We start from the raw sequence: 19,228 nt of genomic DNA, 5'->3' as shown, positions 1-19,228 counted from the left end.
AAGAGAGAGAGAGAGAGAGAGAGAAAGAGGGAGGGAGGGAGGGAGGGAGAGAGAGAGAGAGAGAGAGAGAGAGAGATGTTTTAAAGAGTTCTTTAAAATTATTCGAATACTTGCGACGAATCTAAATTGATTAATACAAATTAATTACTAATAAAGTAATAACTAATAACAACGTAAATGTAATACTTTTCAATGTATGCGATACAGATCTGCTATAAATAGCATTATCTGGTATTATAGGAAGACCAATCTTTTTCCAGTTACATAATCGCTCTGCGTTTTGCGGTAATAGATCCATTATCGAATACAAAAACGTTTTAATCGGGCAAATTTCTGTACAATTTGGCATTTTCAAAGAGAGAGTGATACCATCTACTCCCGTATAGTAATTAATCTGAAATAATAATAATTTTAATATCGTTTAATCAGTTAATTAATTAATCAATATGACTGATAATTAATAGGATTTATTATGTATGTATAAATGCTTAAAGTAATTAGAAAAATTACACTGTTAATAATATTATCGATTAATAAAAATTAAATTGTTTTTTTAATTAACTATTACATAAAATCTTTTATTATGTCTTTCTCTCTTATGAATATATGTATGTCACATTCTTAATTATTCCATATTGACTATTATTTTGTTTTTATTTTGCTTAAGTAAATAGCACTATCATCGTATTTTATAATTATTGTCGAAAATATATTTTAACTTTTAATAAAATTATTTTACGAATCTCGTAATTATTTTCAACATTCGTATCTGTAATGAAATAAAATAATGTAAGAATATGTATACCTTCATTCCGTAACTTTCTGTTTCATTGTCAAAGTACAGTTCAAATATCACAGAGGCGGCTTCGTTAGGAATATGTGGTGACCATAGATTTAGGCCTTTCAAAACACCAACGATATTTCTTTCATTGCCGCTATACATCATGAGCTTCCGTTGTTTAGGAATGCGTCCATTGATATACATCAGCGAATTTGCTAAAATTTCTTTTAGAATCGTTCCTCCATTTAATTGCTTTTGTAATGAGGTTTGCCAAAGGAGATCATATTCCAACAACGACACAGTGTACATTGCTCCATCAGGAAAAATGTCTTTTGCCCAGTGCGGAAGCGATTGTTTTAAGTCAGCCTGCAATAACATTCATTTTCACTTATGTTATCTAAGGTTCATTTAACCGATGCACGTGATACGCTTGACACTTTGAACTTGTCGTCAATAATAATAATCCGACGGCGATATAATCTAACTTAAAAAATAATGACAGACTATCGAAGTAATAAAAGTTAAGCATTATAAACGATGTACACACATTTTACCTCAAAAAACTTTTACATTGTGATATTTTTGTTTCAGATATGACTAATAATAGGAACGTATCGATTATACATCATGTTCGTTCATGTTCAATTTTACAAGGAGTTGTTCATTTAATATCTTACTTTTGTCTCAAGGACAGCATATAATAAAGCCACTTCCGATGGTCGTTGAACTTTTATTCCAATAGATCGAGATATATGATCGAACAAAGATGAATAATCCGATACTCTATCTCGCACTTGAGCCATATTCAGCACTTGTTCCATTTCGAGAACGAAATTCGGACACTGTATTCCCATTAATAAAGTATCTTCCTGTGCGACAGTGTAATCTACAAAATTGATAAATTACAATATCTTTTCTATATCTTTTACCTATTGCACTTTCTTTACGAATTTTTCACAGGTTCGTTTGTTAGAATGTTTGAAAAATTTGTAGAGAGAAGTTAAAAAAGATTTAACTAGAATTACACGTTTTATCATCTACGACTTCGTAAGCTTCTTCTTGAAAAAATTTTTCGCCATTCGATAATGAATGTTTTTAAATAGATTTTATAGGCCTCTATACAGAGTACTTAATATCTTGTCTGGAGTATTTAATATGTCCTGAATAAATTTTATACAGACCACGATAAATATAATAACGAGTAGTCTGCGAATGTCTATGTATTTGTGAGGAACTTAAAGATGCAAAAATCCGCAGAATGAATATGATATGCAAAAACGTATAAAATATCCAAAATATAGTATTTGTTCTGATATTTAGGGGAGAAATCTTCCACTTCTTTATCTATATCTTAGTAAAAATATAAATTTGCCATTAAATTGGGCATCTGCAGTCTAATGATGACATTATGTTGTATTCGATGAATAAGACTAGTAGAGGCACATTCCAGATGAGATCGTCTCACTGTCAGAAAGAAATTATTTCCATTTGGATATACGAGGTCCAACATTGTATCACTGTCTCTTGAACGAAATTGACATGTTCTCTTTAATTCTCTTTAGTAGCGAACTAAGGACAGTACTTGTTCGAATATTTCATTATTTGATAGAAATTGACAAATGAGAAATGAATGAAAATGCTATGAATTTTTACCTGTGGGTATTGGCTGCCAATTCATATCGGCGCTCCACCTTTGAATTTCTGCTGGAGGCCAAAGACCTGCATTTACTAATTGACCAGATAGCATCGACAATGGATATTCGGCCGTTTGCATTTTCATCGTCTCAGACATGTAAATATCACCCAAAAATTCACCGTATACCTTTCGTAAATGGACTCCTAGATTATACATGTTAAGCATGCTGGCCTGTTAAATAAGATTAATCCAGAGTTATCATTCGTCATGCTCTTAACTTATATCATTCTTTATTAAGTAGTAGAACAAATAAAGGTGTTAAATCAAGTATTATCCACACGCGCGATACAAAGATACTTCCAAAAAATTTCGATCAGGATGAATTTCAAAGGATCGAAAGATCATGATTGATCATAAATTTAAATTATCTCCACGACTGTATAGGGTATTTGTCTGTTTGATAAACTTGCAAAGTCATTAAAGTTACTTAGATTCGTCATATTGACTGAGTCACTATTGATAGTTGTTCAAAGTACAACTTTCATTTAATGAACAAATATCTTTCAATGTATATAAAGAAATTCGCGTGTAATTTGGATCAATTGCTGTATCCACACGCACGATACGAAGATTGTTTTCAGAATTTCAATCAAAGAACAATAAGTTATCTCCTGTATTTGCTTCGATTATCTTCAATATTTGTTTAGATTTCCAGGAAATTTTCTATACAGAAGATACTCAACACCAATGGTAAGAATTCGGCTATGAAATCAATGGGAGAATATTCTAATAAAACAAATTAAAAATTATCCACCGACCAAGTAAATAAATTTCTGGATGATTAAAAGACGAAATATTATATGAAAAACGAATTAACGAAAAAGCCAGAAATGACTGATTTTTTTTCTTTTAAAAAGAAATTGACAAAAATTTCCAATTAGCTTAATATGTAATTTTAACACAGCAGTTTTCTATTGAAAATAAAATTCATTACATAAGCTGGCTCGTTATCAATGTTAATGTCTACATATACTCGTAGATAATATATAATAAATATATGTAATTAGCTGACATATTTTCCAAAATTATATTTTAATTTTATCTACTAATGAAGGTCAGTACTGAACTTTCTTTAATAGGACGTTTTCAATTTATCAGTTCTTTTTTTTTTTAAGGAAGGAAAGGAACTTACGTTAGGCATACTGAGTGGAGCTGTGTTAAAGTATTCGTAAGTTAAATTGCGTGGTAAATTCATGTCGTTGTTATCTATCAAATCCAAAATTGGAGCGTGCGTTTTATGAGCGAATACCTGAAAAATAATTTCGAGTGTTATAGCAGCTTATTCTGTTAGGTTCTTGCTTTTTAAGGAAGAATAAAATAAAATTAAAGTAAAAGAAAAACAAATAAGAAAATTTTTAGCGAAACGCATTTGATCTCACGCAATTTTTATTTTATTTAAATATCCTGATCCTTACGATCTGCACTAACTGCAATTCTGGTACACATTCGACGGATCTTATTACGATATACAGTATGCTTAGCACAGATACAACCACTTTCATCTTCAGTTCTTTCGGTTCTTATTTCACGACACAAATCCCTAAAAATCATTCGACTTTAATTAAGATTTTATTTCTTACAGTTTCATTTTCGTCTCTCGCGACACTATCGTATTTATTTTGTTTTCATATTTCTATCTTACCTTTCCAAATTAAGAGGAATGTTCCGTTCATTTACGGGGAACGAAAGAAGTAATTATTTTTTCCAAGTCGTTTCACTTTTAGTCTTTCGTTAACAATAGAACATGATTTACTTAAATAGATAACTACACGATTAATTATTAGACCGACAGATGCCTTGAAATAATACCGGTGTGTTTATAGGCAATTATCTACCTGTCGATGCTTTTGTGTTCACCGCAGATACATTTGTGATGCTGACACTTGTTCTAACTTCCCATGGCAACCGCGTCGCAGTGTCTGCTTCTTGGTGTGATGATAGCAATTAGATAAAGTATTTCTTGATGGTGTCCCCGAGCATTCGTGCATCAGCCGTGTATAAATTTAATCGGTAACCTTCGCGTGGAATCGTCAACTTATCACTGGTAGCGATCTACTGGGCTTTGTACAATTCCTGGCAATCAGTTCGCTTCCAGTTATAAAGCTTCGTAATCAAAAGATCACGGATCTTATAAAATGAAAGCGTATTCGATCGAAATTGTTTAATCTTGTGACATACCATGGTATGAGTTTATCATCGATTTATGGGAGATATCGCAGTTCAAAGTAAGAATGTCTTGATTGTTTGTTGCTTTCTGGTATAGCGAGCGTTTTTAATTTACTGGCATTTTTCCCCCTAATATTATTATTTTCACGTTTTTGTTTTATTAACGCGAGTTTGATTCGATTAATTAATCAATTAATTACAATAAAATTTACCATTTTCAAGGGATCATGCTTCTGACGAACAACGTATTCGAAGATTCGTTCATCGTTACCTCTTTTCTCTACCGTGATTTCCCTGTCATTTTCGCTGTGTCACTTTAAAATTGTATTTCCAATATTTTCTTCAAAAGATTATTCATCCTTCAATTGAATTCTGACGATATTACATAATACGTGAGAACTATAGCTTGAAAACAATATTACTTGGCTCGAGTGAATCATAAATTCCACCTTTTGTAATACAAGAACCCATGACATTTTCATTTTGGATATTGGAAGGACAAGAACTTATTGGCGATTTCACTAACTTTCTTAGAGCTAGATCGGTCCGTTGAATTTATAAACTATTTTTGTTATAGATCCTCTGGGATAAGTCGTAGTAATTTGTTCGATAAAACAGTTGTAAGAATTGTAAATAGTAGATTAAAAGCTGATAGATAAATTTGTTTCTATTTATGACAATAAATCTCCTAAATGAAAGAGCGTACGTTTATAATATCAATAACGATAACCACCACTACCTCACTTTTGTTAATTGTATCAGGTAACACATAATTTTGATAAAATGAACTTTTTAAGAGGGGGTGGAATCACGATGCCCCATGATTTATTTGGTCTATCGAGCGAGAATTTTTATTTTGACACAGAATAATTCACAATGAAACGTAATTAACAAGTAAGTCTTTAAACTAAACATATAATTATGACAGAAGTGCATCTGATCAAAGGAGTGGAACAACTTTCTTTTCGAAAAATTAGACGTCCGAGTTGAAAATAGACTACAATATTTCATAAGCCTATCGACATAGAAATGTTGATAAATTATATCGTTTGCAATTAATAACTCTTGGAATCAATGAATGATATTTTGCAATCTAATCTCTGTATAATTCTAAATACACATATTAACTTTAGATAAAGACACTTTTAATTACGTTTATATTGTATACATAGAAAAATATAAAAATACAATGTATTCATTAGATACAAATTAGATGTGCAGTATAATATAATAAATATATTTAAGAGGAACAAATAAATCAACTTGTAGAGACATACTTTTATAATCACTTAAATGATTATTATTTCTTATTGATAAAATTTTGAATATGCTTTCCGATTCCGACAGACAATTATTTCAATAAGAGTATTTGCATATGTTCATCCAAATGAAAAATCAAATTAAATTAGAAAAAATACGTAAAGGATAAACTTTAATAATATATTTTAGTTAAATAATAATTAACGAACATGACATATGCTTAATAGAAACTCAATGCATAGAGACTGATCAATAATACGTGATTAATTCGCGAATAATCATTACTTTCCATATTTTCATATTGTGTACTTATATTTACAAATTAATCATAATTTTCGATTGCGACGCTTCGTAATTTTTGCTAATTAACGCCTATGAATCGTATATTCTTAGCGTTAATTAACAATGATATTGGAAAATATCTTTTTTAACTTTTACATTACTATAACATAAGTATAGAAATTCTATTGTCTAACATTTCTCCAGAAGACAAAAAATTATTTCGCTACAGTCGTCACTAATTACAACTCGTCCAATATGTTGATTCGTTTGATTTTCAGGTATCATGTTTGTTAATAGTTGTTCAAAAGAGAAAGGTATCAAATTTTATTTCAACTTGACTTTCTCTAAATGATTAAAACCATATAAATTTCTTCTGATCATTTTGTTTATCGGTAACCGGGTTTCCACAAACCAGTTTTCTGCATATCAGTGGAACATGTTTGGTGACAGCACAAATCATAAACCTTATCATCTACTTTCAGGTTTGAAGATTGTGTTCACGTGATAAAACATACGACCACGTGTTAAACATGCATGGTACGCTATAATAACGGATAATACTATTTCTTAACGTATTCATACTTAGATTAAAACTAGCGTGTTTCAGTTATCTTTATGAAGACTACGTCAAACAAGAAATCTATCCTCCCTACTTCGACTATGAGATGATATTATCTGTTATCATCGTCGATTTACTTTTAAATCAAATTTCGAAAATTAATCTTGTTCAACGAGGTTAATTTCTTTTGTTTAAGTATTGTACAGATTTATATTTACCGCGAACAATTTAACGATAGCATCGTGAGTTACTGGTCGAATAATTGTTGAGATAATACATTTCTGCGCTCGTGTTGCGATTAGTACGCAAGTAAGCTATCAACAAGACTGAACATTTAAATGCAAGGAATGTGTGTAACTTAGCGCTTGATAAAGTTTACTTTTTCACATTTCACACGCAATATTTGGAACGTTGCGCTAGAAACCTGCCTGTACATATATCAATTCCAAATCCACGCTCGGCGTCAGTTGATATTTGAACTGGAAACAAAGGTAAGACGTCAATTCTTTAAAAGTGCATACGTTTCTCCATAATATTTGAAAGTAGACGTTTCGTTCAAACATCATGAAGAAATTGTGTGTTAGATTCATATTTTCTTGTGTTAAATATTAACCACGAAGAGCAAGCAATTAAAAATATCGAATGAAAGTTTGTTATTCTTTTGTTATTAATACTAGTGATCAGCTTCTTCTTAAAATCTTTTCAATGTTTTCTAGTGCTAACATATCGATAAGGATTTGATAAATACAAATTTTCTTCTTTCTTTTCGTCTGTAGATTATTATTTTCGTTTAGACACGATAATAACTTTTTATGTACAGTAGCAAGCATTTTGTACTGATAACAATGGAACATAATAATGAAGCGCGTATAACAATGATACAGAGAACAAAGAGAACATGCATACAACTGAATTATTCTCGATATACTTAACATTATTTAGGGAGATTCTTTCGTGAAATGAAAAAATAACTTTTGGTGAATATTCGTATGAATGGAATAATTTAATACAATTTTAAGCTATTTATATTAAAAATTTCACCCTGTGCTACTGCAATTCTATTTAATACTACTTAAGAGTAATATTTAATGAATTCTCTAAACTATATTCCTTTCTTGTAAATCTATTCTCTTCATTCTTAAGTAAAAGAATTCTTTAAAAAAATCTTTAATCTTTATTCCTTAAATAATTGCTATTATATTTTAATATATTTATTATTTACTCACATTATCATAAAAATAATTCGAAACAATCGTGTACTCTCAATATTCATGTTGTCTTAAAAATACGGTGGAAGAACAACTAATATTGAAACTTGCAAATAATAATTAAATGCCACGTCTTTTTTCCTTCACCTAGTTTTAATATATATATCATGCTTATGCTATAGTTTCGTATTTTCGCACACAATCGCCTGATTATTTATAATTACACGCGAAGAGAACTAGGAAGGCGACAGCGTGTCTTTGCCGTGAGAAAATTAATGATTTTGTTGATCGTGTATCAAATATCAGTCACACAGGTATAATGTATTCGTTTCGTATTCATTATTCTACCGGAATTTATGTAACTACGAGTCCGTATCCGCAAAATCGCAGGTTGGCTAATTTTTCGTATAAATCCTCGACTTATCATCGTACGATCTTTCATGAATATCGTTTCTAAGTAACTGCAAATTTTATGGTTTAACGATTCAGCTAATGATCGAACCGATTACGTGATTTTATAGTTTTCCAAAGCTTCGAAAGAATTACACAACTGCTTGTACGTGTAGTTGCAATGGTGCTACATCCTTACGCTCCTCAAAATATCCAATGGTACAATTATTAATTTGCAGAGTAAATCAAATTTACTAAAGACGAAGTCATCGATTACACGTTGTTAACGATCATGATATGATAATTTCGAACATATTTCGATATGTTAAATTATACCATAAATATACTAATATGTATAAATGTACTATAGCGGTGAAAAGAAATTACGATGATAATTAATATTAAATTGATTAACGAAAATATCAAATTGAGATTGGCTACAGTTATTATAGAAAACTGTAGTACATTTGTATTATAAATATCTTTTTCTAAGGTCTTTTTTTTTCTCTTTAAATCATTCACCTAAATGTTAAATTATGGAAAGTAACCTTCACCAGTTTTTACATATAGACTAAAAATAGTTTATACTTTTTATCCAGAGTATATAAAATAGATCAACAAGATGACATTGTATTCTTAAACATAATCATTTCCATTAAAAAAAATAGCATACAACTGAATTTTAATTCTTAATATATTAACTGATAGATGTTTTACCAGTCACCTATCTTTTATACGTAAGACAACTACAAGTGATTTTTGGAGAAGAATAATATAATAGAACTTTTTCTATATTAGTATCCTTCTTCTATAATAATAAAAAAGGTGCAGTACTGTGCGATAAGCTGCACGTGTTGCGTTTAAGTTTAATCAATTAAAGCCAATTAGTGATACTACAAAATGTAATGAAATAGAAATTGATTAATTACATTAATCTGATATTCTATCTGATTATTAACACGCGATTAAGAAAGAATCAATCTAAAAGATCGTGTTTCTATTTATATAAATTTCGTAATTATAAATATGATATAATTTCTATTTATATGTACCAGTAACTCTATCGTAATTCTATATTGATAAAAAATTCGTGACTTCCGTATTTCATAAAAGAATTGAAATTATAAGCGAATAGCAATCCTACTTGCAAAGATAATTATTATCATAAAGCTATTTCTTTGAAAATTGTTACGTATCTTATAATTTGTTGTTTACAGTCATTTTCGTGTATTTATACCATAATATACTGTGATATATTATTTGTGACGTTGTTATCAGTAAATATAGATTTAGTCAACTAACATGGATCACCTTTATGGAAATACCAATTCAATAGAAACGATAAGTTTTTCCAAGAATAATTTATTCGCTGTGTCATTATTATCAATATATTGCGAGAAAGTACGCACGAACAATTGCTGAATAATTCCTATATCTTGTAAAAACTGAGTCTTAATACATCTCTTTCTCTCTTTTCGTGTGTTTGTCCACGTGTTAAATAGCGTAGAATAAATTACTTTTGTCTCTAAAAGCTTAAGAGGTGAATAAAATATCAGGTAAGGCTATAAAACGTTGACACTCATTGTCACTAAAATGTATAAGTTATTAGACTTTGAGACAACTGCATTTTACATACTATTTGGTTTCGTTCCTTAACATTATACCTGTTATATACGACTAGAATAAATCAATTATACAAACGAAATATTCAGATACACGTATTACAAGAACATCTTTTCTTCCACTATTTATATGGAAATGCTAAACCAGATTCATATTTTGTTATTTCATTATTTTTCGATTCGTTATAGCACACTACTTATCTAATGGTGCATATAAAAAGTATTTATACACGATTGTACTTATTTTATTATATGTATATTGTATGTATATTGTATAGATAGTATCTATATATTGATTAATTCGGTCCAAGTATATTAAATTGCGTATCGTTTATCAATACCAATACGTTATATGATTATGAAATTTTGACACTAAAAGTGAAATGTGAAATCTCATAAAAGAAAGTACTTCATTGGAAAATAAGAATATCTGCAAATACTTTTAGTAGTCCTTGTGTATATAAATATAATCCAACAGCAAATTTCCATATCGTTTGTACCATTAGACATTTACTAAAGGTAATTTTTAAACGCTATCCAATGTGTAATGAACAATCAAGGAAATATCAACAAATATGTATACAGAGTGAGTTAAGAAGTACTATATAAAATAACTCGTTATCTATTGATTTTATCGAAAAACGTATTAAATGATTGATTTAGCATTTCAAGGGATTTATCGGATGGATACAATTTTATTTTCCAATATCTTATACTTTCTGAGATATTAAACTAACCTTGAGTTTTTTAAATTGCATTTATTTTATAACATTAGTCATACCAGCTGGATACTCTACAGAAAAAGATTAACTTATTTATGCTGAAAAACCATGAATTTAGCTACTAAATTTAATACTTAAGCTACTTATCTACGTAGCTATTAGATATTTTAACTTTAACTTGTCAAGTTTAATGTATGAAAGACAAGGAAAGACACAAAACGATGTCTTTGTAACATTATCTTTGTAGCAATTATAGTCATAATTCATTTAAAATGTTTATTTTAGATAGTATTTCTTAATTACTTTCTCTGTATACATATATGTAAGATATATGACGATTCAAGGAAAAAAATACACAAGGAAAAGGAATGATCTACTAGGAAATTTCGGTGTTCTTTGAATATTTCTATATTCTAATGAGTAGTGATCCTATTAATTCCCATGACATAGCATCTGCTTTTTAGGACCACCATTTGGAACGTGCGTCATCATTTAAAAAACCTTGATACGGTTTCTCTTATCGTCCTGCGTGTAATTATATGATGAAGGCCCATATGTAATGCGTTTCGCATGTAACGTGAAAATGGGGACTTCCATTTCGTATAAATACCGTGCATATTCTAATGACACCGAAATCAGCGATTGTGAAACCATTCCACAGAAAGATATGTCCGTTTGACGTATTACTGTCCTTTAAAATCATTTGCACATAGGCAACATGACCAGTATTTCACTGACTGGTCTCACAATCGATACTACAGTAATATTAATTGCTTGTCGCAGTGTACCATTACGATAGGTATTTAAATTGTGCAGACGTAAGTGAATCGTGTATCTCAGTTCATCGCTATACTAATACAAAAAAGGAGTGAGGCGATAACATTAAAATCGGATTGAATGTAAGAGATCTATTATGTGACTATTCTTTTTTAATTACTTTAACAAATTTTTGTCTTCAAAATTTTTTGAGTTATATATATGTTGAGAATTATTATTAAATTATAATATATAATATATAATATTATTACATTACTAAAATTAAAAAATATATATATTGAAAGTTATTATCGATAAATATAAATAAGAATTTGTGGATACAATGGTATGTAATAATAAAAATGTTACTACAATTTTTCTATGGAAATGGTAGTTTCTCCATGCTAAAAACATTACGTTAAGAATTTTCGCCATTGTTTAGATAACAAATTCCATGAATATAAGATACCGGTTTTTGCTTCGCATAGCTTACAGAATAGTATGCACTTGAAAATTAACATTTTCGCGCAAAGATATGCAGAAAACCATTCTTCAATCTGTCCGTTGGTACTTCACTGTCTTTATGGCTATTAACTGTTTGATTTATGACGCTGTTTATTTGATCAACAAATGAAACATGTTGTATCCTTAAAATTCTTGCCGATAACCGGTAAATGCTGACTTACAGTATTTGGACGATTTACGAGAATTATATAGGGACAATTTAGAAAGAAAACATATAGATAAAAATGATCAAACAAATTTCAAACAAATGTTCAAAAACAAAACAAATTGAAAATATTTACAGAATGTTCTTATTGTTTATCCAACTAGAAAGATAATAATTATTTTATTAATCGAAGAAATTTCATTCGAACATTTTTATTGCTTCCAGGTCGAACATGAACAATATGGTTTCGTTTAATTATCTCAAGAATTTCGTATCGATATACATGGTCGTGGCTTTGGCTGCCATAATTGGTATCACAACTGTTCAAGCAGAGCTCAAACTAGTGAATGTGGTAAAAACTACGGTTATTTATACTTAGCGCGTTCCCTAGTCACGAGACATTCGTTCAAGCGCGAACTATGCGATTTTGCTCAGGATTTATGTCGAATTTTGAATAATTTTAAGTTAAAATAAGCAACGCAGTCGTGCTCGAAATTTTTGATAATATGTTCTGGTTTTTCGAGTATTTGAAGTTATTTTAAATGAAATACGAATTTGAGTGATTCAAATGTTACGGCACATTCGTGAAAAAGCGAAATCAGTTAAAAGGAAAGCTTAATCACGGATCTTACACGTACCTTGTATAATTCCAGTTATTCCGTCATGGCGATAGGACACCTGATTCCACTAACGATGAAAAATATCCAAACGACCCTTACCTGAATAATCCTTTTTATCCAATGGGTCGGGGCCAGTTAACTAACGTGAGTATCTCGTCTCTTCTAAATTCTCATCGTTCCTTGAACAGTTTTTAGCTTGAACATTATAAGCAGTAGCATCTTTCTGGCAATTGCAATTGATCGATCGTTAAAAATTTTAGTCCTTGATACTAAAATTTAATTTGGATATTAATAACACATAGTTTAAAGGAATAAAAGTTTGATGACCTGTTCAAACGAGTAAGAGTTTAATATTTCCATCTATTTTATTAACCCTCGCTTAGTACTCTTGAATCGTAGACGATCCATAATGATTTGGATTTAAGTTGTTTAATTTTGTTTTACGCGACAAACATCATTAATGGCATTTATCGCGTAAGACAAATTTTACAAAAAAAGAAAGTGAATACGAAGCAGTTTTAATGCATTACATGATGATATTATATATACATGAAACACTTGAGAGATTTTTGATAAAAAGGAAGTTGATTTTATGTGAAATTTAGAATGGCAAAATGAGAGAATATGTACTGGGACAATTCTTGAGACAGAGGTACGGTCACTTCCTCGGAGATGTTTATAGAAGCGAAGCTGTCTCAGCTATCAGTTCAGATTATGACAGAACGAAAATGTCTTTGCAACTTGTTCTCGCTGGTCTCTTCCCGCCAAGTAATTTGCAACGATGGAATCACGATCTAAATTGGCAACCTATCCCCGCGAAATATTTACGACGCTACGAGGATAATCTCTTTCTGCCAGAGGATTGTCTTTTGTAAGTCACAATCTGACATTATATAATAATAACATCGTATTACAATTCGATACCTAAAAAATTTTCTGAAAGAAAAAAGGATAACGAGAACGATAATTTGATAAATAAATCAAATTTCAGTTGTAATAGAAATTAAAGATTGTTCGATATACAAATCATACTTACAATTAGTGGATAGGATCAGATAATTATATATAAGCCAATTTTTTATACAATAAAAATTGTTATTATCCAAAGAAGTATCAAAACTATCGTAGAATTTATGGAAATATTATGCAATTTTGTGTATGTTATTCTTACAGAGAAACGTAATAAGCGTAGTATGTAAAATTTACTTAATTTTTCTCTTTCTATAATTTTAATTTATCGATTACAGGTTTACGATCGAATACAATAGAGTATTACAGTCACCGGCGGGAAAACAGGAAATTGGAAAATATAGCAAACTTATGAGACAATTAACAGAGTGGACTGGTAAAAACATATCTACACCATGGGATATGTATTACATATATCATACACTGATGGCCGAGAGTTCTCTCGGTCTTACTTTACCAGAATGGTCACACGCAATATTTCCAAATGGAGAGTTATTGAATGCAACGATATTTTCGTATAACATCGCTAATTCGACTCCTCTGTTGAAAAGATTGTACGGAGGTAATATAATTTGTATTTGCACATTCATTGAGCCTAAACTTGCTAATTATCTTCTGCTATAAGTTTTGTAGTAGTATAACCATTTTAAACGTAACCGCTGTCAAACTATAATTCTGCCTATTGTTATTCTATATTTTTGTTCAACTTCAGTGCATTTTATTGTTGTTTATAATATCAATTATTATTACATATGTAAACTTCACATTTTTATAAGCTATTGAAATGCACCTTTTGTAACCACTTCATGTCGAATATATTCTAATTTTATTATTTCGTTAAATTATAAAATTTATTTATTAAAATTTATTTTTCGATTTATCGAGCTTGCACTTTTCAATTGCCATTGCTGTTTTGTATCGTATTTCTTCGATTTTATAATTTAAATTGCCACTTCAATTTCAGGTCCGTTCCTCCGGATCGTTACAAGGCATATGTTAAATCATGTAACCGGTGCACAAAATCGAGAACGAAAAATTAATTTATTTAGTGGACACGAAAGTAACGTTGCCGCCGTTTTGCACGCTCTTGGAGTTTTTTATCCACACGTTCCCGAATATTCCAGTTCTGTTATATTGGAACTTCATCAAAACAACAACGCTTACTACGTAAAGGTACGTAATGAGACGTGCATAAGCCACATCCACATTTTTATATGAAAGTAATATTTCCAAAGACAGCGTATCATCGAATTAATGCCGATGCCGATATCAATTTATGATATTCATATAAATATTGACTTTTGACGACGATAGCAAACGAATATCTTATTTATTAACGACCAGAGTTTAAAGTCAACGATCAGAAAATGTATTAGTAGCTGATCTCATTAATATTCTCATTTTCTTTGCTTCCTCTGATATATGTACATGTGCATACAATATTGCAAACATATTTAAAGTTAACATTAATTCTTCGATACTTTTATAGTTGTGATAACGTGAATTATTGCTTATTAAAAGTCTGAGATCCCTATGTTGTTTTTATATTCATATTTCGTATAATCAACTTTTAACGCTAGTCGCTAATTAATAAATTTTTCAACGCTAGATATTCATTTGATTGTTGCACGAAGAGTGTTTGAAGAATTTAGATACGGAATATCTTCGATAGTGTATAGTACAGTGTATATAGTGAATATGATACATCTAGATAGAGAATTAGCGTAAATTTAACAGCTACACTAAAAGAATAATATTTTAGAAAATTTTTAAAATTGAAAATATTAACTCACTTAAAAATATTTTTCAACCTTTAACTCTAATAATAGCTAGAATGTATATATTTACATAAATAATCGTGAAGAATTACAATTAATAAACGCCTTGTTAATAGACGTGGAATTAGTTCTGCCATTCATAGAAATTGTTCCGACACTTTGAGTTATTTCTTACTTATCATATCTCGATCAGCTATGAATCATCAAAAATGAGAATACAATTTTTATAGCTTTTAGTTCGCAATTATTTTATTATCCTTGACAAATTGGCGAGGTCTAGCGAATAGAACTTATACCAAATATGACTATGTTTAAATGAATTTGATTTATACGGATAATATGAGACATCAGATCTCATTAATATGACAGTATGACACATCAAAGGAAATAATTATCGAATGAATTATTCTACTCTACAATATGGAACCTCTGATACATTTAAGTAGCGAAAGAACCGAGACAATTACTCAGAAAATTACTCCCCTCGTTAACAGATTCTTTTTTTCAATAAAACATATGCAACATATACAATTTGCTGCGAGAGCGTGATGCAATGTTGCAACGAGTCAATGCTATACTGGCATAGTAATATTGTATGTAATTATCTTTGTATCATATTCCAAAAAAAGGATCGTTATACAAGTTTTATATAGAAAGTTATTATCTTCCACGATAATAATTTTCTTAGTGATTAAACGGCTTTAAATTAATGTCCTACTACTTCGAAAAAAATCTTTATTCAAGATATTTAATATTATATTTATTTGAAATAATTTTTACATTCTATCGTAGTTCGCTAAATAATATTCTTTATCTTCAACCTTGCGACTAAGAAATTAGCTTTGTCTATAGAATCCTAATTAGTATATGTACACTACATTTATCAATACTATCCTTTCACTTCTCTCATTCGCTCAACTTCTCTCATTTACATTTTTTTTATTCCCTATTTCCTTACTATATCTTTACTTACTATATCTTTTTTAGTAACCTATCTTACTAACATTACTCAATACAGTAGAACTCTATTTATCTGAATGAAATTTTAGTTAATGTCCCATTAATCCCTTAAGGACATATTAAGTTGCAATAAGTAATTTATATCGAGCGGAATTTTTCGAAGAAGCCTTCTATCTTCAACAATACAGTAAAACGACCTAAATAATATGATAGATTATGGAAAGTGTACAACTCTGTTCCAAAGATAATCCTCAACTAATCGAACAAAAAATATTCTTTAGATATTCGTACGAGTTATCCCATTACTGCGCTGTAAAAAGATGAGAATATGGCCAGCAGAATGGCACAGGGACAAAAGCAATATTGCTCTATTTCGTTTCTCTTTGCCTCGCATTGTTAAGAATTTTCGGCCAAATGCTACCTGCTTGTCTATGCGATTATGTTACACATATAGTAATCGAATCCCCTTTCTTAGCCGAGCCGTCTTCTCATTACTGCATAGTCCCCTCCGAATCAATCTAATACAGAAAAGACAATCGTATATCTGTCGAAAGTAATGTTACGGAGGTAGATTTTAAGGGATTAACTGAACTTCTTCTAGTTGATTAATATTTATCTGAACGTGAGTTGTTACATGAGCGGAAAATAATAATAGTTGACGAGCTTCTATTATATGAACTCGAATTACATAATTACATAAACTGTTTATCTCCTGATAAATTCAAATAAATAGAGTTCTCCTATATATACTATTGCTTCCTCTCCTACTCTTCTATACTCTTATTTTCTATATTGGTTTACTTAAAATTACTTGTTTATGTATCTTCAATTATTCGTTATTATCGTAGGTACTTAATTACTTGGGCATTCCATCCGAAGCAAAAGAACTTCAATTACCTGGATGTGAGATACTTTGTCCTTTGGACAAGTATTTACAGTTGATAGAAGGAGTGATGCCATCAAACGACGAACTGATTTGCGACAAAGGTCTGTCACATGCATTTGTAGACAGAAAGTCAATCGAGGAATTAAGTTTATTGAAATACAATCTGATAAGATCTGCAGGAATCATTGAAAGTAAATAATACGTGTATGAAAATGTAATTGTTAAAGATGAATTACATTCCTTTGAAACCAAAGAAAACTTCATGTTAAAAATGAAGTGTTACATAATAAATGCGTAATATACGATAGAAATGAATTTAGAATAGCTTTTAATTTATAAATTAGCGATATTAATTACATATCATTGATCTTATGCGAAAAGATTAAACATGAGGAATGTAATTCATATTTCTAATTATATTAGCTCTTCCTATAAGTAATATCGTCCTTTCACTTATTTGATACTACTAAAAAGGTACGTTATTTGACGAATTTGTTTCAAATAAAGAACAGTATTATCTTTCAAATTCGAAGTTTCTGTCCCTTTTTTAGTATCTTTGGTTCTCTCGTATTTGTAGAATGTTTAATAATATGCCATATCAAACTGAAAATTAACGTTAATGATTCCATCAAAAGCATCGTCTCAAAATTGTAATTAGCGTTATTAATATCTTCTGACATTTAAAATATATGTTTGTTGCATTTTCCCACTCAGAGTTTGAACGAGTTAAATGGCAGAAAATATTATGTATATCGAAAGCATATTATACAATTTCTGTACGTATGTATTTTATAAATAACGACGTTACTTCTGGGATGACATAGTTTATAAAATTTTATGTGTGTAAAAATATACATGAAAGAGCACCGATATTTTTGCAATTTAATTATTTATATTTTACTATAAAGAAATTAGAAATTATTGGCCACAAAGGTATTCAAATATATTTAAATATACAATGATATTTATGCACATTATATAATTATTTTGTATTTAATTCATTAAAGTATTTAACGCGCGATTAATTTAATAGATTATTTATTTTGTAACCAAAGCACGACTTGATATACATATTCACAGTGAAAATGCATTGTTTCATTCTGAATACATATTTATTCAATGTATTATGTATCGATTCACCTAACATCAATTAAATACATTTAAAATCTACAAGTCTAGTTTCATTTCATTTATATGCCTTTATATTCACAACTTGCAATATCGATTTTATTTAAAAATGTACAATTTCAAATATATAGGATGGTGCTCAAATTATAATACATTATTTATATACTCGCAATATCGGATGTATCCATGAAAATTGGTAATTGAAGAAAGAAAGATCGATCGTCAAAAGGAAATACTAAAATAATGTACTTATACAGAGTATCTCGTTTAAATCGAACATGTAAATTATTTTAGCAGCTGTTAAAGCTAAAAAAAATGAATGAGAAGAATAAGAATGAATAGTTTCAAGATACGTATCTGATGATAATAAAAAAAGCTCCCTAAAAATCGTCTTAAACTTCATTCCAAGATCATCTTTTTGCATATCTATTAATATCTATTTTTCGCAATGCGATGTCTCAGTTTGTAACAAGACGAGTTTCACGATCCATGGCATTATCACTTTGAAGCAACAACGAAGAAGAAAACTGAATTTAAAGCGGAGTACCTGCTGTAAAAATAATAAATCAACTTATCTTATTTTCATTTCTTATGGAATTTCCATCGTAAATATACTATAATAATAATATGATATACGTATTTAACTCTCGAGAAATCTTGTAGCTATCGTACAGTCCATTCTCAAAAATATTTTATCCGCTAAATTGTAGGCTTAATCTAAATTAATGCCACATATGCAGACGGACTAATTAATCCATTATATGTGACGCATTAA

The 19,228-nt window shown here is 29.7% G+C and overlaps 2 protein-coding genes across 5 annotated transcripts; one reads left to right on the top strand and one right to left on the bottom strand.

Moving 5' to 3' along the window:
- Positions 1-3: 3 nt before the first annotated feature.
- Positions 4-4,436, bottom strand: LOC138180381 (venom acid phosphatase Acph-1). Of its 2 annotated transcripts, none has more exons than XM_069114188.1 (8): positions 4,313-4,436; positions 4,120-4,229; positions 3,893-4,017; positions 3,610-3,726; positions 2,435-2,648; positions 1,459-1,667; positions 806-1,147; positions 4-394 (listed from the first exon to the last, which is right to left on the bottom strand). In XM_069114188.1, exons 3-8 carry the CDS (start codon positions 3,977-3,979, stop codon positions 131-133), a joined length of 1,233 nt encoding a protein of 410 aa, XP_068970289.1. In that variant the 5' UTR covers positions 3,980-4,017; positions 4,120-4,229; positions 4,313-4,436; the 3' UTR covers positions 4-130. The 2 variants fall into 2 exon arrangements, with proteins under 2 accessions (XP_068970289.1, XP_068970288.1); XM_069114187.1 differs by having other exon boundaries at positions 4,120-4,242; positions 4,313-4,422.
- A 138-nt stretch (positions 4,437-4,574) lies between these two features.
- On the top strand, positions 4,575-18,483 carry Acph-1 (venom acid phosphatase). Of its 3 annotated transcripts, none has more exons than XM_069114184.1 (7): positions 4,575-4,702; positions 12,338-12,464; positions 12,766-12,876; positions 13,338-13,603; positions 13,980-14,263; positions 14,666-14,874; positions 17,288-18,483. In XM_069114184.1, exons 1-7 carry the CDS (start codon positions 4,662-4,664, stop codon positions 17,522-17,524), a joined length of 1,275 nt encoding a protein of 424 aa, XP_068970285.1. In that variant the 5' UTR covers positions 4,575-4,661; the 3' UTR covers positions 17,525-18,483. The 3 variants fall into 3 exon arrangements, with proteins under 3 accessions (XP_068970285.1, XP_068970286.1, XP_068970287.1); XM_069114185.1 differs by lacking the exon at positions 4,575-4,702 and adding an exon at positions 7,114-7,235; XM_069114186.1 differs by lacking the exon at positions 4,575-4,702 and adding an exon at positions 11,236-11,504.
- The last annotated feature ends 745 nt before the right edge of the window (positions 18,484-19,228 follow it).

This window comes from Bombus flavifrons, chromosome 5 (assembly GCF_040668555.2).
Source record: "Bombus flavifrons isolate JBK064 chromosome 5, iyBomFlav1_principal, whole genome shotgun sequence".
In the NCBI taxonomy this organism is placed as follows: domain Eukaryota; kingdom Metazoa; phylum Arthropoda; class Insecta; order Hymenoptera; family Apidae; genus Bombus; species Bombus flavifrons.
This window is presented reverse-complemented; position numbering and strand designations above follow the sequence as displayed.